The sequence below is a fragment of the Cheilinus undulatus genome, linkage group 2, assembly GCF_018320785.1.
Source record: "Cheilinus undulatus linkage group 2, ASM1832078v1, whole genome shotgun sequence".
NCBI classification, from domain to species: domain Eukaryota; kingdom Metazoa; phylum Chordata; class Actinopteri; order Labriformes; family Labridae; genus Cheilinus; species Cheilinus undulatus.
In genome coordinates this window covers 39,178,406-39,205,220 of record NC_054866.1, presented here as the reverse complement: position 1 = coordinate 39,205,220, position 26,815 = coordinate 39,178,406, and the positions used below count along the sequence as shown (strand labels likewise).

Here is a 26,815-nt window from a genome sequence, read left to right as displayed (position 1 = left end):
TATGATTACACGACTGTGATAATATGAGCCGAGTGCACTTCCATCAGTCACAGAGAAAAATCTCTCTAATAGAATAGAAGGTTTCAACACCAGGGAAATATGAAAATAAAGAGGCTTAGCTGTCTTAACCTTACTGGTACTGTCAGCTCACTGAGACCATATTTCTAGTTTTTAAAGCAGGATGATGACAAAGAGCTGCCAATAGGCCGGTGTTGTTCTGATGAATGAGCCATTTGGAGCTTTTTTATTTATAGCAGGGAGTCTTTCCAATGGGTGCAGCAGTGCATTCGACAGCTCCAGTGTCCTGGCTCCCAAGTTATGCTGGAGATAATTTATAGACTGAAGCTTCTTCACCTCAGTGCTTAATTTAAGTTTGTTTTAAGCTCATTTTAGATCCATGAAGCTGAACCGGCGGTAGCTAAACAGCTAAACAGAATAGATATTAATCAAACATGTTTCCCCTGCATTATTTTTGACAAATAATACACGTAAACAAATATGAAAAGCGACTCATTTTTAAAAATGTGTTGTTACTAAGTGTTAAAATTTTGCTTTGATACATGATGAATTATTCATTTGTACAGGTTTACAGGTACAAACTCTTTTTTTTTTCCACCATTTACTTTTTATAATGATTTTTCAATGGTTATAACTGTGTTGTATAATTCAACATCAGCATAACTGATGATAGCTGGGTGGCAGAAGTTCTCTCAAAGTTTATGAGTTAAGATAGACTGTCTGAAAACACCTTTGAATAGTTGAATGCATTCCAAAACTCATGGGGCTGTGAAGGATTTAATAGTGGTATCATATCATCTTGGAACAGAGAATATAGACATACATATTTGTAAGAGACGTTGACAGAATATTTCCGCCTGTTTTGACGCTCTCTGTCTTGAAATGTGGACTAACTTTCAGGGGAATACGGCAATATTAAACAGAAGCCAAGAGCCTGTGAAGAATGTAGCTTCTGAATAAGGATGCATTGCTTTCTCCTGATGCCCCAAATGTATGTTTCTGCTTCTACTTTTCTAAATCTTTTTTAACCATTACTAGCAAAGCATACAGACAACGAACAAGACTGAAGCAAAGAACCACATTAAGTGGCCATCTTGCTAGAGCAGAAGAATTAAACCTATGTATAGTTAGGTGTGTAAACCCCAAACACATCTATTTTCCATTTTGTTTGTCTAAATAAAATCTAATAATACTGATACCTGTTTCAATACCATGGCAACAACTAGAACTACTGCATGGCTATTACATGCCTTTGTTTCTTCTTGTGGAAGAAAGTCTCCCAAAGCGTTCTTGAGATATTGCATTCTTAAGAAAGTGATGCACATTAGCCCCATGACCCTGACTTTGAAAATGCAATCAGTTCATCCTTGATTAAGATTGAACATCTGAGCAAAATACCTTAAAGCATTCTACAGATATTGTGTTCACAAGAATGGCACAAAAACTTTACAAACTGATTCATGGCTGTACAGATACAGACAATCTGAAAACACAATGCTTCTGGCTATACCAGGCATGGAGGAATAACAGTACAACTCCTGGTAGGTAAGTGTGGGATTTCTGTCTGTAGAAATTCTAAGCGGACATGATCAACATATTTGTGAAATTTGACTGATATGAATGCCAATGTGAAGTTAATCTTTAAAGCTTCAGTGACTCCTGTTTCTTTTGATAATGTATTTATGAAAGCACTGTTTCACGTTAAAACACATATGATATTGAAAAATACTGTTGTAATAAAGATTTTAACAACCCTACTTGTTATAGAAAGCTGATGTTTCCTTCCTCCCCTAACATTACAATCAATATTTACAGCCACCACATCCTGTGATTGTTTGGTGAGTCAAACTGACTTTATCTCATTTCAAAATGTTTTCCCTTTAAGTGTACACAAGCAGGTTTTACACTTTTAATGCCTTTTGGAGAGAACCTGTGAAGATCTTCTCCAATATTTGATGTGATACTCATCCCTGGTCAAGGGGGGAATCAAAGTCGTCTGATCATGCTGTCAGCATAACTAGATTTAGCTATTTTTTCATCTAAAGATTTTAAAACAACTTCTAAAGTAGCAGGCCCACTGCATAATTTGACTATGAAACACCACCTAGCCCTGCTAATCACCCATCATGAATGAAGAAGTTTTTACAACAAACTCCATGTGTTTTATTTACCAAGCATTACACTGATGTTTTCTTTGAGTTTATATTTTTGAGGTAATGAGGGAGAAAAGTGGAACTGCCAGCCTGGTCCATCTCAAAGGCAAACAGTGATAAAGTGCAGTGGGGGATGAGCAACAGAGAGAAAGACAGAGGAAGCGGGCAATTGTGCACAGGTAGAGGGATCACAAACAAAAACTTCCACTGATCACCTGTTGTACTGTCAGTTTACCAGTGGAGGATGTTAACAACAGTACAGACTGTAGTCCCTTTTAACACACTGGTGATATTCAAAAATGCTCAATGTGTTTAGCATGCACTGATTTACGCACATCTGATCTTTATTCTCACTGTTGATCAAAAACTATAAAGCTTTCATAGAGACCATATCTGTGTGTACTTTGAGTGTGTGTTTTTTCCCATTGAATTGTAAACTGTTCTAAAACAGCATGAGTTACTGCTGATAATTAATGTTCTTACAATTCTTTCTTTCTTTTCTGAGAGATTAATTTTGGGGTATTTTACTTTTATTTGGCTAGGGTTGCTAAAGATAAGACAGGAAATATGGGGAGAGATAATGGGTGAAGACCTGCTCCAAACAGTGACGCGACAGGTTATTGATCAGTGAGGACTACAGTCTCTGTATATGAGCATCTGCTCTACCCATGAGCTAAACCTGCACTAAGTATTTACATGTCTGAATATTCAGACTAGTTATTGCGCAGTCATAAAATACGTGCTTTTATGCTGGGCCCAGTAAAATGTTATGTGAACATTCCTGTCTATAAAACTGATTAAAATTCTCAATAGCCATCTTCTTAAAAGATGCTGGTTGAGGCCCCGTCCACATGGAGACGAATGCAGGAGTATACCCAAAAGTTTTTTGTCGTATCAGCGTTTCATCCAAACGGAGACAGCGTTTTGAGTGACTGCAAACGATACTTTCTGAAAGCGGGTCCAAGAGTGCACTAATCCACAAACGACTACCGTTTTGTCTCCATGTGGACGGCCAACCGTATCTTTCTTGAAACGATTACGTCACACATAGTGTAGCTCTCTTAAGACGACTGCACGGGTCCGGCCACAGCAACAATGGCGGATTAGAGGGTTGTGTTTGTGCTGCATAAGCTACTGAGCTTGTTATGGCTTTAACAGCAAAATCTGACACTCTTTTACCATCACCGCGAAACGCACACACCAGATGTTCTTAAATCCAACAAGGAGAACAACCAGAAGGGCAACTAGAAGAAAGTTTGTGTCAGTTTTCTGTGACCTTCTTCTCTATTTTGGTGCATTTCCTGTCTTTACAGAAAAACGGCAATATATCGTTTTCATCTCCATGTGGATGGGGTCTTAAATTGAGCCCAGGCTCACAAACACAGTTAAAGGGACAAGCCAGGCTAGGCTAAGGCCGTGTTCAAACCTGATAGTCCGGAGTCTCGGTCCGTTTTGGAACAGAAATGGCAACATTGTTGCACTTTCCTTTGGTTTGGTTCGCATTCACATTGCTCTCTTGGTCAAGCGGACCAAACCGTCTGAACACCTACAACCTCTGCCCGCTAGGGGCGCTGTCGCCACAAACAAATGGCGACCAAGAAGAAAAGAAGGCGTAGAGGAAGACGAAACTCTTTCCGCCTGTCTTTTCTTCCACATAAACAATTTTAAAAAAACAAAGAATTTACGTTGTCTTGTGGTTTCTGCTCTTGCATTTCGGCATTATGAGCAGCCGGCAAGGTGGTGAGCTGTCCGGCATGTCATCCTTTACACGAGACGAATAAATCAGCACGGATGACAACGTGTTGATATGGGTACCCAGACGCCAAGGGAGGTACCGACATGTATTTGAGCATATGAAATCAAATACAAATCCGTATATCATTACGGTTTATGCCTCATCCTGCCTTTGGTTCACAAGTTGGTCTGCTTTGCGTTCACACCTCCAACGAACCGCACCAGGGTTCATTAGGGAGCGGACCAAGACCACCTGTTTCAGGCGGACCAGGGTTTGGTCCGCACCAGAGTTCGTGTGAGCGTTCACACCACTCGAAACTAGACAGACTATCCGAGGGAAACGGACCAGAGTTCGGTTAAAGCGGACCAAACAGCTCTGGTGTGAACGCACCCTAAGAGAGCATGCACAAGCTCAGGTAGGGTCAGACTGAAACTTTTGAGCCTGACCGAAGCTCTCGCTCTTGTAGTTCTACTGCAGAAAAGCAGCTTTAAAGGGATACTGACCTGTTCCATGTGAAGCGACGGGTCGGTGGGTTGGCTTTGGCCCCACAGGTGAACTTCACATTATCTTGACCCACAAACCAATTTTTGTCAATTCCTGAGACTGTAACCATCGGTGCAACTGGAAAACAAAATGAAACACAAGTTTATGGTCAATGTATGTTTCTAATGTTGGCAGTGCTCACTATGATGTGGTTTTATTTTCAATTCAAAGGGTATAAGACAAGGACTCAATAATCAGTCACTGTGATTCCAGCAGCATGATGAAAGATGAGCTTTTCCAGAAAGTACAAAGCATGCATTATAAGCACAGTAGCGAGGGATGACAAAAACAAAGGCTGTGCAGGACTGTAGCAGGGTACAGCATCTGCCGGTGAACCAGAGCCAAGAGAACAAACAAATGACCCTGGGTTGGTGGAAAGTTAGAAAATGACAGAGTCAGACAGTAGACGCAGTGCAGCTAATAATAAACTCTACTGCTTCACCATGACAAAGAAAAACACAAAGGAAGGCAGGAGGACGCATAAATGAAGCCCAGCACATGCCAGAGTAATAAAACACAGCAAACACTGACTTAGATATCCAATTCTTCATTTTGATTTCTCAGGAGGACAAATGAGGAACTCATTACAGCTCACAGGAAAATGCCACGGCTTGTCGTGTCCACTGACCCTTTTCACACGGCTCAATGTTGAGAATGTGCTTCTTTTGCACTTAAAATCCCTTGACTCTGCATTTGACATGATTTATTGAACTGGAAAGCCTCTTTTTTCCTGTATTAACCTTGGTCTTTCTACGCCTACGTCACCCCAACCCCCACTTCCACCCCAACAACCTCCTGCTACTTGTGTTGCTACTGAGGTCTAATCAATATTTCATAAAATACCTTCATTAGCCTGCACTCCCACAGTCCAAACACAGACCAACCCTTAGTACTGCCCGCCAAGGAAGTATGCATCAATGATCATAACAATAAAATGGATCTTTAAAAGGCTCTTTATGTCAGGGGAGAGAGGTAGGGATCAGGCTATGAACATGGGCTACTTCTGCTATACAGTGAACCTGCTAATATTATACAATTAAATTTTCATGGATCACAGATATTAACATATAATGACCATTATAATCTATCAATGTAATTTTAGCAAGGAAATCAGTTTGTCGGAGTGTTTTAACTTGTTTAACCCTTACTTAATCCAATCTAAAGTGGCATGCTGTAGCTCAAAAGACATTTGGTGTGCCAGTAATTCAAAACACTTGGGCTTCATTATTATATTTCAAAGGTTAGTTAAAGGTAAAACCCAAGGCTGCTGATGCTATTGAGTTGCATAGCTCTATCAACATATTAGCTTCATTTTTGGCTGGCAATGGTCCAGGAGGTATGGACTTTAGGTTGGGAAACAGAAGGTTGATGCTTCAAGTCCCACTTCATTTCAAAGTATGGAAATTGGCCTCAACACCACTGAGGTTCCCTTGAGCAAGGCACTGAACCTGCAGCTAGTCTGGCACTCCTTCATATACAGCCCCTCTGCATGCATTGTGTATTTGGCCTTTGTATAAGTAGCATGTCCAATAACAGAGTGAAAAACTGAATTTTCCCTCAGGGGTTAATAAAGTATGTCTTCTTACATGCAATAAGTTATATAAGCATCTTTTGTGTCCAAGTCATGAGTAAAAAAACAGACTTTTTCCTCCCAGTGACTTGCACCATTGATATGTTCTCCCTAAATGTATTTTGTTAATTTCAAATACAAGTTTTTGAAAGTAACTTCTTTGTATTCACAGCCAGTTTAGGATTGAAATGAATTTGTTTTCAAGAATAACTGTCCATGTTGAAAGTTGGTATTATTTGAAAATGTGCAGGAATCAATATCAGGCTTCAAATACAGAGGCCTGCTTGGATTAAAGCATTGCTATTTTGCTATTTTTCTTGAGAAATATATGGAACATCACCAGAAATATCCAGTCAGTTGTCAGAAAAAGACAGCACAGATATTAAGGAGTTATATTTCTTCACCACTTACACTGAACATTTAGCACATAGGGTATGCGAAACTCTGTAATCAGGGCCGGGTGGCGAACTACACAGGTGAGCGTCTTCCCCTGGGCATAGCTCTGAGGTTGCCACATGTAGCGAACATGTGTGGTACTGGTGCCATTGGCCTCGTCTTGACTTTGCTTCTCACTTCGTCCATATAGCTCCGTCTCCCAGAATACCTCAGCAGCAGGACGGCCACGTTCTGCTATGCAGGTGGCCACCAGCGACTCATTCCCACCGTCCAGCAGAGCTGTGGGGCCAGCAGACACGTAGACTTTTGGCTCCACTGTGTAGAAGAGATGGATAGAGAAAGGGAGGAGAGGAAATGACAAATTGAGAAATGATTACAAAATGAATATTGATCTTTTAGTGTGTGTTTATACATTAATAATGTCCATCATATAGTATATAGACAAGAGGAAGTGGCCTTTGTATGCTTAACTGCCAGAGAGAGCAGATTGATTCCTTCCATTTCCCATATATGCATTAATAATTAATCAGTCATGCTATTCAATCATCTGAAGGCATTAAAGTGGAGAATTAGCTGTCTCTATTGTTGTGTGTCAAACATACAGAATGTAAATTTATTAGACCTCCTTTGTGCTTGTAGAAATGCAGCTTTTGTATGCCTTTGACTTTGAAGGAAAACACTAAATATTGCACATTCAGACGATCCTGACAGTCAACACTGTGGTGTGTTTGTATTTGACTGTGTTGCACTGGAAAATGAGGAGCCAAGTTACTGTACACTTGTCCGCGCTTTAGAGCTGAGGTAATGCTATACTGGCCTTCTGGGAATAACTGGAGGTCTAAATGTGACAAGGATTTTCTCAGCAAAGAGCAGCAACACATTCATGCAAAAGGGACAAGAACTGAGTAAAAAGCAGTAAAATACAGTGAATCAAAAATAGACATTAAAATTAAACCTCTGAAAACAAAAGAGGGAAAAGTACCGTCATTAGGCAGGGGAAGGACACAGTGGAGGCCTAGTGAAATAAACTGGCTACAAAAGTTACACTTTTATGTGCTGTTTCCTGAGTGACCCTTCATAATCATGCTGTCTTCTTTGTAAAAGAATGTACCTCCTCTTCTGATTCTCTGTCTCTCTTAAAAGAACACTAAACCGCTGTTTCACTTACTGTAATGGTGACAGTTTTAAAGGCAGCACGTGGTGCACACACCAGCTTAATGCACAAGAAAGGCCATCCTCTTAAAGACCCACAAACCCCACTCCTCTATAGGAGTCCAGGAGGGGGGTGCAACAACAAATTCAAATAACTCCTGGCACCCCATTTTTCCAAAAATAATCTGGCGTCTCCTGTACCCGGTGCTGGGGCAGGGAAGTTGTTGCCCACCTCACATTCTTCACTCACTCATCTATGCCCCCCACCCGCAGGCCTCTGACTATAAACAGTAGCTGCTCTATGTTAGGAGGAGAGCTGGCTGGAGCTTCAGAATAACTAAATCAGAGAGACGTGTTAATTTGGAGCCGCTGTCAGGAAGGGAGGAGAACACTTTGCGTGAGTGGAAATGCTTCAGGAGGAAGGGTAACGATTTCCCTTCAGCAAACCGGCTGCATTGGCCCACTCCCGCCCACAGACACACTCATGCATATATGCACATCGAGCACTGACGTAAGAGTGGGAACCCCGAAAGAGACAAGATTCAGATGACTCAATGGTCAATGGTCATAGAACATGTTTGGACAGTTTCACAGCAAGATTTAGCATTACAAACCTAAAACCTTGGAAGATTTAGCACTGAATTGAGTTGTCTCTCACCAGCATTATGATCTATGGCAGATATGATGTAAAAGCTACTTTTGTTTTACTCCTGCAATGCAAAACTGGAAGCTTCTTTATCTTAAGATTTGATTTAAAAAAAAAACATCTCCATTGTATGGATGAAGCTACATATGATCAGGAAATAATGAGAGGAGGGTGAATAAAAGGTTAATAAAAGATAAGATACAGTTTTAACCTTCCTACAAAGCATCAGGAAGATATCAGTATTATCTGAACAGAAATAAAGCAGAAATGAAACATTTTTCACTGAGTGAAAACTCTGACATTCCCTACTCTTTGGCTTCAGTGAGTAAGCAACTTTCACCATCTCTCTGTGGGGGCTGATTTTTCAATTTCATGAGTCAGCAAAAAAGATCTGCATTATCCAGCACAAACAGACAACTTTTAAGTAAACAGAAAGCAGCTCATGTTTGGGTATAGAGCACACACACACAATAATCTGCACATTCATCTGCTTATCAGTAACATCTGCATTGCCACTAAAATAAGTATGCATGTTTTGTTCTGAGAGAGTCAATAGTTGTTCAGTAGATTTCCTGTCTACCCATCAGCACTTTCAAACAAAGGATCATTCTAATTCATCCACTTTATGTGTCAGATTTTCCTGTTCTGGTTCCTTCTTTTGATTACAGCTGGGGACTTTGGCTCAGGTTCTGTATTTGGGTTCCTGCTGAACTGTTCCTTAAAAGCCTTCTCTATGACAAGTTGCAAACACAGGGATGAAAAGGAAAAGGAAAAAGCTCCGGGCCAAAACAAATATTGTGTGTGGAGTGTCTCATGATACTGATTAAACTCCAAACAAGGTTTGTTTCAGGAATATCACTTTGGAAATTAGGTGAATGTCCGCTGCACCTGTTTATCATTAGGATGTGTGTCGTGACTTAGGTCTATTATTCAAAGATTTGATCCTTTTCATCTCTGTACTTTAGTTCACTGGAAAGGAATGAAATGAAGTCAAGTGCTCTTTCATAAGTACACACATGAATCAAACTGTGAACAATGACTTTAGTTATACAGGTTTTCACTGAAACAAACCATATTCTGTACATTAGAAAGACATGTTAATAAACCCAGGTTTAACATTACTACCATTTACATATGACACAGTTGTTATGCTTCAGCCACAATGTTCTCTCTCAAGTCTTCTGAAACAGTACAAGTCGACCAAAACCATACAAAGATAAAGAGCCATTCTACACTCCTTCTTTGCAAATTTAAATTTACCGATTTTAAGTTGAGTAATTGTGATGTGCTGTGTCTTAGACAAATACCCTATAGGAAAATTTAATTCTAATGACATGTATCAAGTTGCGAAGAACACATACTTCCTCCATAATTACACCCTAATTACATCTAAATTGTAAAGTGGGCCAAAGCCTGCTTTGTGAATGGGTGTGCATCGCCTGAGAAGCTGCCCTGAGAAGGAAGCAAAGTGTATCTGAACTCTGTGAGGTCCCAGACACTGTGGCTGTCACAGCAGCATTTAATGTAGCACTCATTAGTCATCAGTCTTCTTCACTCTCCTGAGTGCCTACAGTGCATTCTCTGTCTCTCTCAGCTCCGCCTGAATGCAACCTATCCAGCCATTTAGAATTTAAAACATACGCTGACCTCAGGGAAAGTTCAACATCCATGCTTCTTAAGCTGTTTTTGCTCATGCACTCCTGAAAACTACAAGAAAATTCCAGGCAGGCTGTTCCTGAAATTTTACAGAGTAAAGCCCAGTTCCAGGATACGGGACATAATAAGTCCATTTAAGAACAAATCACAAACAGCTTGTTTTTATACATTGCAAGCAGTGTGAAATAGGAAATAGAAATTGATCAACTTTCCAGTCTACTCTATTAGCTGTGCACAAAAGCAGGACAAGTGGCACTATACATACTAATATATGAGAAATTTAAGGCTGTAGGAGCTAAATTTGTGGAGAATATTATTCTCAGCAGTTAAAAGAAGGGTAAGCTAAAGCATGTTTGTGTTTAAATGTGCTTTGGAATCATACAGCCTGATGTTATGTATAATCACGATGATAAAGATATAGGTAAAAAGCAGTTAATGTGGGGCGCAAATAGCCTCGTGCTTAGGTCACACCCACTGTATGCCAATGGGTGTCATTCCCCACACTCTCATCCCTGTTTCAACTTGATACACAGTCCCATCTCTACAATAAAGGCAGAAAAGCCTCAGAATAACTATTTGGGAAAAGGCAGTTACTGTTCTTCCTGTACAGACAGATTTTTAGAGCAGTAATTTAGGACAATAAATCATTTAAACTGAGTGACTGTAAGAGTCATTTACATCGAAACGATGCATTGTCTCCTATAATCGCAGCAGTGTGAACTCACAGGCTTTAGAATGTTGCAGTCACTTGCTGTTTTGAGTTTCAAGTAGTCTCATTGCAAATATGTGGTCTGAACTAGACTTAATTTGTTCACATATGCCCTTCACAGAAGAAACTAGAAAAGCACTAAGAGAGCGCAGACCTCCACCATAAGCCATATCTCCCAATAGTGAAGAATCCTTCAAAAACATTCCTGGATCCAGACGGTGATTCAGATCACTCCCAAAATCTAATTCGCCGATTACTCCCTCCCCGGTGGGGTGGAGACACAGTGAGGCAAAGCATTGGTCCTGCTACATGTGGAAGTCATGGCAGAGGGCGAATATTCCTCTATTCCTCCCAGCATTGTGAGTATTCTCGCTAGAATTCGCTGTCTTTCTCTCTATTACGCTCCGACTCATCTCCTCGACCAGGCGTGCGTCTTTCAAACTCTACAAACTCCAAAACGTTGAATAAGTTACTCATGTCCGCCATCTCCTGGTGTAAAGTGGTAATAGCGCAGACCTCTGCCATTAGCCCCATCTCCCAGTAGTAGAGAATCCTTTAAAAAATTCCTGGATCCAGACGGTGATCCAGATCAGTCCCAAATCTAATCAGTTCTTCCTTGTGCTATTTCTGACATTTCCTGAAAATTTCATGAAAATCTGTCCATAACTTTTCGAGTTATGTTGCTAACAAATGAACAAACGAACGAACAAACCCACCCGATCACAAAACCTCCTTGGCGGAGTTAACTATCCCAGTGGGACAGGAGGGCAGAGTGACAACTTTTGCCTTCATATCAATGCTATGTATAGTTTGACATGTTCACCATGCCGAAGATACAGTGGAAAAGAGCATAATGGCGGCTAAAGACCATGATGATGCAGTTTCATTACATGCACAGAGGCTGCACCAGTCACATGCTGGTAGTAGGGTATAAACTTTATTATTTTTCCTGACTATGTCCTGCTGTGTTTCCCTACATTATCAAGAAAATTACAAAGAGGAAGAGCTGTAATTCCACACAGTTTTTGTACATTTGAGCGTTCTGCATGTATGCAGTTCCAAGGAAAGCCTCATTGCAGGGCTGCACATGAGATTAGGGTTATCAATCGTGATTATTCATCAGTTTTGAGGACTTTTTTTGTATTGTTTACAGTATATTTAAAAGACTTGTATATCCTGCTACTTATCTGTTGCCAGGGCTTGACTAGGACAAAAATCTGGCCTGGCATTTCATATCTGCCCCCAACAACTGGTAGCATCTTGCTAAATACACCTGCAGTTCCATCATTCCACGATACCCATAGTTGAGCAAAAAAAAGCATATAAAGCGTGTGATGTAAGAAGTTATCCAAAAAAGGGGGTCAGTGGTCAGTAATCATCCTCATCTAAAATGTATTTCATTAAGTGCTCCTAATATGATTGAGATCAAAATTCAATTACTTGTGCAGCCCCAACTCATAGAAGCTCAAAGTATGCTGGTAAAGTTCTGCTGATGATGTTGGAGTTGTCGTTATATTAAAATGGAGACACATTTTAAAAATGCAAGTATGTGGAAGAAAATGATGTGAACCTAGTCACACACTCAGACAGAGATACTTTTACACAAATACCCAGAAATAAAGCATCTTAAATTCTGAAATACATTTCATTCACTGCAGATTGCTAAATTTGTAATCTACTTTTCCTGTGTGAGATTTTCACAAACACTAATTACTTAGCAGGGGGGTATAATTTCATAATTAGTAACAAAGGCTAAAAAGGGAAAACTAAAAGCAAGCCTCATTGCCTTGAGGAAAATAGCTGCATGTTGCAGTTTTGAGACCAGCACTATATTTGAGACTATTTCATGTCAACGGTTACATGCAACTGAATGTAATGGGAGTCACTCTGCATCACACCCAGAAATTATCTAGTAGCAATTTTGGGGATTGTTTTTGCACTGTGTTTACATGGTTTCTGCGAGAGAAGAGAGCCTGCATATTTCAGAAAAATGCTAAATATGTGTTCTGGTTAGAGTATCCATGAAGCCTCATGGAAGACCCTTCTGAGAATGAAACAAATTTTAAGTTGACATAGCAGTTTCTCTCAGTGAGTAGCACAAGGTAATAGGACCACACCACAGCTGCAGATTCCTAATAGGATTTGAGTTTACATGGCCTCTGTCCAGAAGGTAATTTAAAAAGCTATGTAGCCTCAGGGAGCAGTTTATTCCTCCAGGGCAACACTTAGCGGTCACCTAAGCTTTCCTTAATCACAACCAACAATGTCCTGCTTTAAAAAGTGAGGATTTAAGGACGCCATTAGAAGCACTTAAAACAAGAAGAAGGGAAGTGACAGAGCTCTACTTTACCTAATACATTAACAAAGGTTGATGCTTGTGTATTGCCCAGAGGAAATGTTGCCACTTTGCAGATGTAGGACCCGATGTCTGAAAAGCCAGCTCCTTCAATGGTGATTGTGGCATCTCGTACAGACGGGGAAACAAACGAGACACGTTTGGCATACTCTGGAGCAATGGAGATTCCAAACTCAGGGTTGAACACTGCCAGGGTAATGGTGCCTGAAGGAAGACGACGTTCCCAGGAGCTCTGTGTGAGGCTGAGGTTGGAGCCCACCTCTATTCTGCAGCTCAGTGTGATGTTCTTCCCCAGCACAGCATTCACGTTCTCAGGAACAACCACCTGGTTACTGGATACACCTGCTGACAGAAAGAGACAGTGATCGGAATTAAATCAAGAAAAGTTGCACATTATGGCTGCAGGTTTAATTAAATTGTAAAAATTACACTGCTTATGATATAATTACTGTACTGTATTCAGAGATAACATTTCTTTAGAAGGAAAAGTTCCTGAAAATAGCCACACAGTGAAATTCTCTTCATTGACTTTGACAGCTTAACATCACAGAAGAAGATATGCTATTGCCAGATATGCATTTAAAGTATAGTACTCTAGCTATGCTACTCCAAATAGCTTATGAAGAGGAAATATCTGTTAGCATTCACATTCATATACATGGCTGCTGTAGCTGCCTAGCTTTGAATGTAAACACAAGCAGATGAAGTCTCATGGAAATTATTAGTTGCAACTGTTTGGATATGTGGTGGAAATGTTAAATGTTTTGTGCACACTTACATGCATTGGAATAAACACATTCCATGTTAACTAAACTACTACAACTATAAACTACTACAGTTTTCCCTCATTTTCAACTCAAACCTTTTGAGCAGTTAAGTTAGGCTAAACCTTAACGTTCCAGACCTTCTAAAAGCTGTGGTTTACTGTATGATGCATTCATTCCGCTCTCACATCGTCAACTTTACTAGCCTTCCCATGGTCTCGTTTACAGCTCTTCCTGGGGTTAAAAAAAAAAAAAAAAAAAGCCAGCCATCATGTGAGATATTCTGAGTGCTTTGCTTTGCCTGCTAATAAGCAACACACTTTCACCACAGGACACTCAGACTGTCCCTCATGCTAATCATCAGAGCAGCTTTAAAGCAGGAAATAAAAAAAAAAATTTGGAAGGAGATGAAACAAAATGAGCAATTTGATGGTTTTATTCCCTTTTTTATGAGGCTCTTAATTTGACCTAAAGCTCATGTGAGATACTTCACACGGCTGCAGCATGTATTCTGGTTGGAACACTAATGCACGGCAGCTGAAGGTTGTCAAAATTTTCATTCTCTACATATTGAAACCACCATTTCCTTAATTCTCATGTTTTATCAAAAGTACCAAAGCCTAAAGTCCCTGGTAACCCAAAGCCACAAAACTTTCCTTGTTTCCCTATCTTTCCTTGAATTTTCCATGAGTCACAGCAGAAAACGGGAGGTCATCTGAGGGGTGTAGTAATTTAAATCCCAATTAATGTTCACAACACAAAGCCACTAATCAACTCTATTGCTCTTGATGAGCAGCTACTGCATCAGTCTGTCGTTAGGTTCCACCAGAAAAATATGGAATACGTCACAACAAAATCTAAACTTTTTTAAGCACTGAATGTGTTGGCATATACAAGAAGGAGAGAAGGGTGAGACATGCCAGTGTGTATTAAGAGGAGAGACCAAGGATGTATGTCTGTTTATGAGAGGTTGATTGACAAAATGTTTCAAGTAACTCTTAAAGATACTGGTTGCATATCTGTTGAAACATCCAAAGAGTCCTAGAATTGGTCCATAAACTAAAAAAATAACCTTTTTTGAACAAGATTTTCTCATAATAATGAATGTCTATTTTCTCTCAGAATTGTGAGGATGCTTAATGACACATTAGATTATGTTATTACATTTCAACACCCTCTCACACTATGTGAGAGAAAGGTTGATATAGACCCAGCCACTGCAATTTTTGGGGTTGCAAATACTGGGTTAACCAGACACCAATCAGATTTGAAAGCATCCTCAACATTATTAGCCCGCAGGCTCATTCTACTTCACTGGAAATCATAGATCCCTCCATCTCACTCACGTTGGATATGTGAGGTCATGTCATTCCTCAAAAAACAGATGCACAGTTCAGGGCCAAGTGCAGAAATTTAAGAAATCTTGGCTCCCTTTTCTTGAATACTACTCAAATAAATTTGATGCCAAGACCCTAAATCAGTAACCCTCCACATCCCTACCCTACCCCCTCTTTCTCACTCTTCTTTTTGTCCTTGGTGTTGCTTGAAAGGACTTAATCTTGTCATATTTATTCATATTATGACAAATAAGACAAATAGTCCATATGAGAATATGCAATATATTCTCATGGAAGTGTTATACTCAAGTGCAGCACACAGTAGAGCTTTTCTTTCTTTCTGTTTGTTTTCTGTACTTTATTTTCTATTTATTTTTTCCCTTTGTATAAATTCTTCTTTTACATTGTCACATTATTCTACAAAAAACTCAATAAAAACATTAAATAGCAGATTTTGTTATTACATTTGATTTTATTTAAAGTCTCAAGCCAAGTTCCCAAAGCTGCTGAGAGAAAAAGATGACGAACTGTCTAAATTGTAGGGATAGGTATGACTACTTGCATTGGCCATCATTACTAAGTAATGTTTCATTACTCGCACACTGTGCACACGCTATTTTAAGCGGCAATATTTTAAGTGGAATTACATGTGTGCTAGAACTCTGTGGGTCTGTCGGCAAACAGAGGTAAACCCTTCCCAACCACAGCTCTGGCATTATGGGCACAGCAAGCCGGATTACAACTGTTTTCATCGGCTATGGTAACTCTCAAGCGACAAACGAGTCAAAAGACAATAGCAAAACATTACCCATTAGCACATGCTATCTGTAATTACACTAGAGCAGAGAAGATTGGCCCACTAATAACAAAAGTGGTGACTAGAGATATGCTCACATTAAATTAAGTAGATGGAGAAGACTTCAGTAAGCCGATGGCGTTTGTGGAAACGGAGAGAAAGCCACCATCACGGCTAATAAAAGCTAAAAGAGTGGAACAGATGTATGAGGAAAGAGCTGCATGTTGTTAAAGTGACAGGTACATTAGATCTTTCACTGGAGTCGGATCCTATTGTTAGCCATTTTCTCTCAGTGAACAATGTTTTGGTCTGTGAAAGAGTTGACAGCAATGACTGACTGTGTTTTTTTTTATATATATATTAATACAGCTAATAGCCTTCTGTAACATTATTATCTCTTGTAACTTTATTCAGAGCTGGGATCTGAAGTGCTGATGAGCAGAAGAGGATAAAAGAGCCACCTGCAGCCCCATGTGTGATGTGTTTGTAATGTTAATTATGACTTGGAAGTACTTGAGTACTCTTCCTTTGGCCAGACGAGTACTGAAAATACAGTAAAATCCCATCCCTACTAAATTGCACAAAGACATTGGCAACATTGGTATCAAAATGTTCTGCTGCAATTTAGATGGTGTGCTGGAGTTTGCTTGCAGTTTTGATGACTGAACACAAACAATCCTACTATTCAGGTACCTAGGACTTTTGTTGCTGTTGCATTGAACAGTATTGGTACCACTTGAAGTTTACCATTATGATATAAAAGTTTAAAAATCTGGCATTGAAATAACCCTACAGCAGTCAAAGGCAAACACAAGTGCTAAGTGGGGTGCAAAGTTAAAACAGTGCAAATTCAAAAGAAGAAGAAAAAAATAAACATTGGAAATGCAGTTATTTGACTGCTTTAACAGAAATTAAATGAGTAAATGCTGCATATTCAGTTGTCATAAAACTAGTGCTGGAGGACTGAAGAAAGCAGGATTTCATACAAATATATTATTTGGAAATATATTCTACAAAGATTCTGGCAGCAAGGAGGACAAGGTTTGCAGAGCATCTGTCCATGTTGGCATGTATAAAGTGATTAGCCTAAGTGATTTAATAAACTTCTGTGGAATTGAGTACATGTGCAGGCATATTTTTCTTTATTCTGCTGCTGTCTTTGAATTGCATGACACCTCTACATGGTACATATAACGTCCATCCTTAACATATGCAAAAATTGGCATTTGAACGCTGCTTTGTTATGGTATAAAAGCACGACATGATGAAAAAGTGTCAAACCAAAAACTAAATCCCAAACCTTAAGAGCTTCTTAACTAATTCTATTGTTGCTGAAGACTTAGTTAAGGTGTTTGTTATGTGCAGGCTGCATAGAAAGAGTTCTCCCCTTCACAGTTGATAGTCACACAACTGGAGAAGAAAAACAAAAACAACCAACTCAATGAATGAATGCAGAATCTTGAAAATCTAACCTGAAATAATTCCTAAATTACAGGTTATGGCTACTGCTCTGAGTGGAAAGTAATACATCCTAGGCTTTGTTTTCTTGTGAGCAAAATCACACAAATGACTCATTGATGGAGGCATGTTTTCTTTCACATTATTAAACAACTGTATAATTTAAAAAGTGAATTATGGAATAGTCTCCATATGACACTGTGTTAAAATGTTGGTTTTAGAGATAAATGTAAAAAGTTGATATCATTCAAAACATTGAAACAGTTTGAGTCTTTTTTTGCCGTCAAAGTAGGTTAAATTTGGGAGCCATAAATTTCCACTTTGTACGTAGTCTCGGATGTGTATGGAGTAAAGCTTATAAAAGTGGTCCACTGGCTGGTATTTTGAGTCTCTGGCATGAATGTGAGTGGTAAACCACAGCAATGCTATCTTGGTTTGTGAGGAATAAAGCCAAAGGAGGCTGAGGCTCCCTGTGCTCCATTACGTCCCCTGTAATTTCAGTGATTATACACACACAGAGTTTCTCTCTTCCAAAATAAGGAGTAAGAGTCTGACCATGTGCGTAAGAGTCAGGCATTTTGTTTGAATGGCTGCTGAGTCCTAAATGTACACTGCATCGTGTTGTGAAAAATCATGCAGCTCTCTAATGCCTGGGCTTTCTTGTTTGTTTTTTTCTTTGCAGACACACATTTTCAAAATATTATCCCTGTGTTTCCTGCTTTACTGTGAAACTAATCCAGTAAAGTTCTTCAGTACATTTAGGTATTTAACCTTACAACCTACAGTATTTAACCGAGCCTGCCTTTCTGCCATTTATATGAAAAAGCCACTTGGGAAAGTCATTTTGGATGATTATTCTGTTTCTCCATGATCATTACGGGATCCATTTACATCTCTTGCCCACCTCTGAATCATGGCTGGTCTTAAAAAAAAGAAGCCACAGTCCTGCCTTAATGTGCTTTGCAGTGCATGTGTTGTTTGCATTGCGCTTGCCACAGTCCTCTGGGTGCACTGGTGTGGGGGAGAATCAGGGTCAGAGACATGTGAGGTCTGCATTCTCCACTACATGGTCATCTGAGCTGACACAACAGCTGTTTGATGCCACCTTAAATGTAAAAATGTGTTGTTTTGCATGACAGCTGATGTGACTGTAAGATAATGTTTGCAGAAATAACTGGAACATTACAGAGGATCAAAATCCTCCTGCTCAACCTGTTGTCTTAGTAGTACACCAACATGCTTGGCATGCGTGACATTGCGCTGATGGATGCAAACACGTGTCTAAGAGCACCCTTCTCCCCGACATGCTCTACATACTACAGCTACCTGACACGACACCCCAACTGCTACCGTACATAGTTTGTCCATCTCAATGTGTCAGCTTTCAGGCCTGTCAAAGCATACAGAGAAACAAGACTCCATCCATGCTATGTTCTGTTTGTTTTACAGTGAGCATTTGGGAGTAAGTAGGAAAGGAGGAAGAGAAAGGGGGGAAGTGCCTGAAGAGGACTCCACCCTTACCATTAGGGGAGGAGAGACAGATGGCCTCTGCATGGGATACCTACAGCCAGGAGGAGAGTGGGAAAACTTGGCACTACTAGCTGGGGCCGTTAAGAACAGGGCCAGGGCTTGCAAACTAGAGCACAACGAAATATTATCTAAAATACTGCAGGCAAATAAAATGTAAGCAGTGCGTTAAACAAAGCTGTCATGGATTTTCATCAAACAAATGGTGCTGCAGAGCTGAGGCACTGCTTAGGTCTGTCACACGTTTCATCACCAGCTATCCATCTCACTCAGTAAACAAACAAGGTGCAGGATTTCAAAGCTTTGACTTAATAAGCATTTTTTTGTGGACCATCTTTCTGCTGTGACACTGTATTGGTACTTTTTGACCCTGCTCAGTGTGACACATTGTACCAAAGAACAGGAAGAACCTTGGCCTGCAAAACCTAAATTGACCGAAGAGAAGTCAGCTGCACTTTTGCCCCCTTTTCCATGAGAAACCCGTGGAAAGAATGAACTCATGGGAAGGATATGCTTGCCCTTTGAAGAAATGCTTCATATTTGTTTCTTTCCCTCCTGACATCACTAATTGCGACAAGCTGCTTGAGACGCAATGCTAAATCAAAACCTTCCTCTTTGCCTGGCAACCGGCTCAAACACTCCACGTCGGCCACTTGACGAGCCAAAATCTCCACCTACTCAGACCTGACCTAGCTTCAGCCCCGACCTCTGCAGAAGAAGCTGTCTCCTGGCTGAGATCCTCGCAGTGAAGCCTGCAGTTCATGTCAAGAGCGTGTGAGACAGGAGGTATCCAAGGCCAGAAACATTCATGAACAGCAGCAAAATAGACAATATGTCATGTTCATGTAGACAAACTCCATGCATAGATTATCATGTCAAATAGCACTCATGAGGGACTGATCTGAAGACCTCACAGGAGAAGAATGCAGACATGAGATCTGTGCAGAAAGGGAGTGTGGTTTGGGACAAAAGCAAGAGGAAACTCTGAGTGCTCAGCATTCGGAAATGAATACAGTACGGAAAGAGAATAAGGACACAAAGACAGATACAGGGCAGTAGTTGAGAGGGAGTAGAGGAATGAGATGGACAGAAGAAAAGAGTTGAACTACTGTGGGAACTTTGAAAGGACTTAAATAAGAAAACAGGCTGGCTCTATCACTTTTACAAACTCTTAAGTACATGACAGGCAATGAAAGACTGGCTGGATGTGACCAAAGTTTTCAGCCTTACCAAGTAAGAAACTACAATTACAAACACATGTACCGAATAGACAAGATACAGGAAGTTATGTCTGCAGTGATAACATGAGATCCCTGCTAGCTGTCTGTTCACTCCAGCTGCAGTAAAAGGGTCAAGGGGTCATTCATGACCTAATGTTACATTTAATCAGAACAACATATTTGGAAGGTTCTTTCTTGCACATTTGTCTATTATTAGTAATAGCAACACTTCACTTTTTGTTTTACTCTTTTATCTACTAACATTTCAACATTTTTGTTCACCTGGACTGAAAAATGGAGCCCAATTCTCAAGCAGGTTTTAACTACCACAAATATGACATTTTCTTCAATTTTATTTGAACACTTAAAAAGTCAGTTAGCTTCAAATATTAGTCATAATCCTTCCCTTCACTGGCATTAACAATAAGAAAACTGGACAACAAACTAACAGGAAGATTATTGTCATAGGACTGCAAATCTGTTTAACTAGCTGCTAGCAATGCTATAACATTATGATGCAAAAAAACAATCATAAACCACTTGGGATGTGTGCTGGTGGTCTATATGACTTGAACAAGCACCTTTGGTAGTCGGCACCAGAATTACTAATCAGTTAAACAAATTGTTTTGATCTTTTTGAATTAAATTAGGACCACTGAAGCGTAAACTGCAACACAGCTGTCAGCTACTAGTAACCACTGGTTAATAGCTACTGCCATGCTGCCATAATGCTCCACTACTCGCATGTAGACATAACTTTGCAAAGCAGATGGATTGCCCTTTTCCGTGTTTCTCACTGGCAAATCCATCTTGCAAAGTTCCCGTCTGAACCGTTTGGGCCTGATTAGAAAGTGACAGGACCGATCAGCGATGAGGGGCAGTACTTTCGGGTGCGGCGAAGTCATGACGTATGCAATCAGTGACAAGAGGCCGGTGCCGTTATGGCAGAAGACATTAGCATGGATGCTGCTAAAGCTCCAGTTTTATCAAGATTTGATGACATTTCTTCGTTAAAAGAATAAAGAACTGCATTGAGTTGTTTTCTTTTCAAATTAGACAAAAGTTGTGTACTGACATGTCTACAGTTGCCATGTTTACTTGTCAATAGGGGTGCACCTCGGGTTGGGGCTACGATATCATGTTTTGTTGGTCTGATTGGCCCGTAAAGATTTGACAGACAGAACATTCATCCAATCACCCTCAGAGTTTTTTTCAAAGGCTCTGCCCTTTCTCAAACGCCGTCTATGGAAGGTTTACCAGATGGGTGTATGAAACAAATCCATCTGGCGTGTCAGGTTAATGTAGACAGGCATGGTGAATAGACATTATTGATAGGAGCACTGTGGTTGGCAGTATTTTGTCTGGAAAATGGAGATGTAGTTGTATGAACACTGTGTCAGGTTATGCATGTTACAACCACTTAACTGAAGCAATGTGTAACCACATTAAGCCCTGGCATGTGGGTGTGAACTTGCACAAACAACTGAAGGTCGGTTGTGTTAGTACTGCTGACAAATTCCCCTTTGATAGAACAGATTTTTACATTGTTTTCAGCTGATGCTGTGATCTGTTGAACAAACATTGATAATTTTTTACTGTTCCAGAGTGCTTTTAAACTCTAGATTAACATGTAATTTATCAGCTTAACAGTTAAAATCGAATCCCTCAGTAGTTGGCTGAAATCACTATTCTGTAAAAGTATTTAAGGCCCATGATCCCAGTCAACTGCTCTAAAGTGTAATGCAGCCAACTGCCACTAGTTGCCCCAGTAGCTATGCCTAATTGCTACCTCCTTGCAGCTACAATCATCTTCAGTCTGATGTAAACAACAGTGAACTAATATAAGTGATAGCATCTTGTAGGGACAGTCCAGTCTAACACTATTTTGATGCAAAATTAGCACAAAAAGTAAGGAAATGTGTGTCTGGCAGACTATTTCTCCGTTGCAACAATGCTTCTTGGCAACTTTTCCCTTTAAAATGGTGTCATGTTTGAATGATTGAAACAAGACACATTGGAAATTCCACAATTTATTCATTTAACAAACAAGAGCCTCAAGTAGCGTGTCGAAGAACTATACACAGCCACAGCAGACTGGCACCTCCTACTTATGCAGGTCACCAGGCTGGTCAAATAATTCAACTGCAGCAGGACTCATCCCTGGACATAACAGGTGCCAATCAGGTGACTAATAGGCAGCAGTTGGGAGTACCAGAAGCTCAAAACAATAGCAACAGCGAAATAACCTGTAACCTGGTAGAGAAGATTTGGCAATTTTTTCACAGGCGCAATCCACGTACTGAGCTCTGTTGCTCTTCCCATAAATGCATAATCCTTACAAATGTAGCATCATTTAAAGCTTTCCAGTGGTATAACATTCATTGCAAAGAGGCATTGTTACAACAAAGAAATAATCTACCAAACACAAATTTCCTTCCTTTTTGTGCTACGTTTAGAATATGGGGACAGAGCTGTTTATAGGCTCTGCCCGTTTATACTTACATGTAATTAAAGTGTTGATATTTAGCATAAGAATGAGGGTGTTAACCTGAAAAGTGGATCAAAGCTGGCGGTGCTGGCACAGTTAATAATGGCCACATTCTGTAAAATATTTCCAACTATCCTGGTGATCCCATCTTAACTGGTTTGCAATTTTTACCTTTTTCCCAGATCTATTCTTGGCATTAGTTGACATGTAATTCTAGTTTGTGTTTGATTGGATGTGAAATTATCCTCCTTGGAAAATCATTACTTTAGACTTGTCAAGTACACACAATCAATATTTGTGTTTAACAGGATTTGAAATTAGTTGCCCTGGGGTATCTCTATGGCAGACCTGCAAAAATAAGATCAAATTGGTACTGAACCAGAATAAATGACTGTTGTCCACTTTAAAGTAATGTAGTTTATGTATCATTTTTGTAACTGTACATTTAAAGTATAAATGTAAGCTATCATTTAACAACTCAATTTGCCATTATAACAAAACCAAGGATGCTTTCTCATGTTGTGAAGCTGTAATATCATGTCTAGTATCTGAAGAAAGTTTCATACAAAACTTTTATGGTCCTTAAAACTGATTTGTTTTTCAAATGATAAAGGGAGAGTTTGGCCCCCCTTATTCTCCGTAAGCTGTTCGTAAGCAACCTGCACTGCACCAGGTTTAGACTGGTCTTAACCCTCTTCCCTGCTTCAGTAGTTTTCAAGTGTGTGTAGGAGGTGGTGGACACGGGCTGAAGGGCAGTGTTTCATTACTGTTTAATGAGCGTTGTAATTCAGACTCCTTCCAAGCACTAAAGCCTCTTAGTCTAGTATTGGCCAATAGCAACATTAGCTGACTATCAAACTTCAATATTCCTCTCAAGGTCAGATTTTGAAAATGTTCTTAAACATGCATTTGAAAACTGCTTTGGCATCTTACCAGTCTCACAAAACCCATTAACCAATTAAATATAAGACCATGGATTAGTGTATGACAATCAAATTTTGCCAAAAAAACAAACTTAAATTGTGGCTCAATGGACAAAGGAATCCTTATCCCTTGTGTGGAAAAGCAATGATAGAGATTTGTGCCAAATGAACAAAAATTGTAACCAGCAGAAAGGAATTGTTCAAAAAATCTTCAAGTGGGGTGTGCATTGTCTGAAAGTCCATGCCTCTAACCACTGCACGCTCAAAGAAGTCAATAGGCAGTGTGAAGCCATTTGTTTGGCATTGTTCTTCTCTAAAGAGGTGACCACGGGAAAAAAGGGGGAGACAATGCCTGTACGCCTGACACAAACACCCAAACCCTTGCTTTATTTTAGTGAAGGCTATAACTCAGTCTCAATCAGTCTGAAACAGGATAGGCCAAGAGGTGCATTGCTTGTTTTATAGCTTGCCTTAATCGTAAGAAATATTTGTGCAGTGAGAAGAAAACATTAGTCTCTACACCAGCTAATCTACCCCCCTTCCATCCTAGCATTGTATCCTGTGAGGGCGTGAGGCTTTTTCAGTGGGCTAATTCATGGTGGAGACAAACACAGGCTGACAGGCCTTAAAAAACGGAACATTTGGGCCTCTTTCACATGTCACTGTCCTCTTGAAAACCTTTCTCTCACTGTTCCCACTTAGCAATGTGGACTTTCACGCCCTTCTCATCCAGGACAAATTTGATTAAAGATCCATGCTTTAAAGAAAAAGATCAATAGTGTTGACATACAAAGTGTCGGGATAGGTTACAACCTCTCATCCGAGTCAACTACAGCCATACTGTGGAACTTGTGAAGGACAATGTCTGCCAGTGTGTATCAAGGCAACACAAACACTCCTACAGCATCCTGGATCACTGTGTGGGATTTGTTAGTTTGTTGTGGGGGTTTGTGGTATTTCAGAGTTTGAACACAATAGTGTGGATCCAGACGTGGGCAGCACTGTGTTTTTTTCCATGCAGGTAGTTAATCTATATCAAAATTCACATTTTTCAAAGATAATTGAAGAGGAAAGAGGAAAGGCAGGGTATATTTCAATCTCCGGTGCAAATAAGAAACTTAATTATGGAGGTTTCATTTTAATTAGAAAGGTTACAGAGGGAGTCTTTTTCAATTAGAGCTTAAGTGAACAACATCCCTGACATGTTGATGCTAATAGAGACTGCACTACACTCAACATCACTCCACAGTAGTGCTGAAAATTGCACCGAGGCAGAAATGTTGTTCATGTCAGCATCTGCAAGCTCATCAAGTGAATCCGTTCTGCTCCTATGCTGTTACAAGACAACTGATTGTTCTAAAAACCTTTATCTTCTCCATGAATTTGACAGCTATGATGATGTTTTCCATAGAATAATGAGCCAAGAATCATATGAAGACAACTGAAGTGTGTATACTTTCAGAATAAGTGGTGTTTTATGGTTTGGCTGGCTTCTGTTCAATGGATTTCAGTAAAATATGTAGAGCATCCACTGAAACCTAAAATCAAGCCAGACAGAGACATGATTAACACTCCACTGTGAGAGAATTAGAGGTCCAACCCTCAGCATTAGCCTCTGTGAAGAGAAATATTTTTGTATGATTATTAAAAATTGGCATCTGTTCAATTTCCACTTTTAACTGCGTGCTCCAACACCACTTCTTACAACAAAGACACTACCAGTATGTCTCATGTTTCACTGCTCCGAAAAAACATGGAGACAAGAAAAAAAAAAACTGCTTAGATCTGTTAAACCATCCTTATATGCATGCACTGGCACATTAAAGAGGCAACCTTTCAAGAAATTTAGATATCGTTTGACAAGTTTCACTACGTTCATAAGTCAGTGTACCTTAAAAATCACTGCAATTTCCTGATTACAAATATTGTGAAATCTGCTAATTTTCCATTCATGAGGACAGAGAAAGACCCTTGTTTTTGGTGTTGGGTGGAGCTTTGCAGAGGAGAGAGAATGCGTAGTACTAATCACAGACTCCACTGCCCTCGACTGCCTGTAAATGGGCTACTGTACTTTCATTAGACCCATCTAACATAATGGAAACATAGTTTCCCACATGCCAGAGACCCCAGAGGAGTCAGACTGTTTTCTTTAAAATGATTCCCATCATTGTACAGTTTTAGACCTTTTGTATGAGGCCTGGTCCTGCCAATACCCAACAACAACATAGAGACTTTTCCTACAAGAGATCTATCTACATAAGATCGGTGACTGTCACATGCAGACAACACACACTGGACTGTTATTATGTGGGAATGTGCAGAGGTCTGTCATCTGTTTTGGTCTAACAGAGATAGAGTTCAGGATTCTAATTTAATACACCATGGTAATGCATTAGTGACTGACTAAAGCAAATTACTTGAAGTAAAAATTTGCTATTTGAGCAAAACCACATATCAGTGTTGTTAGTTTAAATGGTCAGGCTTTGTTTTCAGTGCTGGATCTGCCCTATAAGCATCTCGGCTTATTTATGCCCTCTGATGGGGCCTGGTAGTTAACAGGGATTATTTGGGAGATTTGCAGGTACATTGCTTTATTTGGCTGTCTTGAACAGGAAAAAAAAGAAAAGGTTGAACATACTCTTTTTTTACATTTACTTACTAGGGATGCAGTTACTGATTTTAATGACAACCTCTATAACAATTTTCCCATGGTTACAGATTTAAGCAATAACCACATTTTAATATCACAGTAGCTTATGTCCAGGCAGCATTCTATGAGGGACTTTGATATGTCTCTGTCCTGTCAAGTGTAAAAAAAAGCAGATATTGTGTTGTTTAAAGTATGTGGTATCAAAGTAACATTAAAGTATTTTGACAACCTTATTCTAAAGTATCTTTGCTAGTGCACATTTGATAAAGTTGTCCTGATTACTTTTAACAGGTTAATATTGTAATGTTTACACAAACAACTAGTGAATATAGCCACGTGTTCTTAATTTGAATTGTACTGAGGGTTACTCATATAAAACTTGATGAATTTTTTTCATATTTCACTGGTTTTAACATTTCAACAAACTATAAAAATACCATGATACTACTGATAAAAGTAATATTAATGTTCACGATAATAATTATATGAAATTTTAATGTTGGTACATTTTTACTTAGAAATATTTTTCTAAAATCTCTCTGATTTTTTGGATGTTAAATTCACTATTCTATTAACACATGAGGCATCCTTGGATATTCTCAAGCAAACCCAGTCTCTGCAAATGTCAGCAATCACCACCAAACAAAAAGAGGTAAAACAATCCAATGAAATGCTGCCTCTGTTCAGCTTCTATCCAGTGGTCAATAAAACAGTAAGT

The 26,815-nt window shown here is 39.6% G+C and overlaps 1 protein-coding gene across 2 annotated transcripts in view; it reads right to left on the bottom strand.

Moving 5' to 3' along the window:
* Positions 1 to 26,815, bottom strand: part of nectin3a (nectin cell adhesion molecule 3a) — a 44,418-nt gene that overhangs the window by 7,624 nt on the left and 9,979 nt on the right. Inside the window, exons 2-4 of one of the 2 annotated variants that reach the window (XM_041806216.1) lie at positions 12,929 to 13,279; positions 6,431 to 6,730; positions 4,410 to 4,527 (exon numbers count right to left, since the gene is read on the bottom strand). In XM_041806216.1, the coding sequence (XP_041662150.1) occupies positions 4,410 to 4,527; positions 6,431 to 6,730; positions 12,929 to 13,279 (769 nt within the window). The remainder of the gene's footprint in view (positions 1 to 4,409; positions 4,528 to 6,430; positions 6,731 to 12,928; positions 13,280 to 26,815) is intronic. The other variant, XM_041806218.1, reaches the window with a different exon arrangement.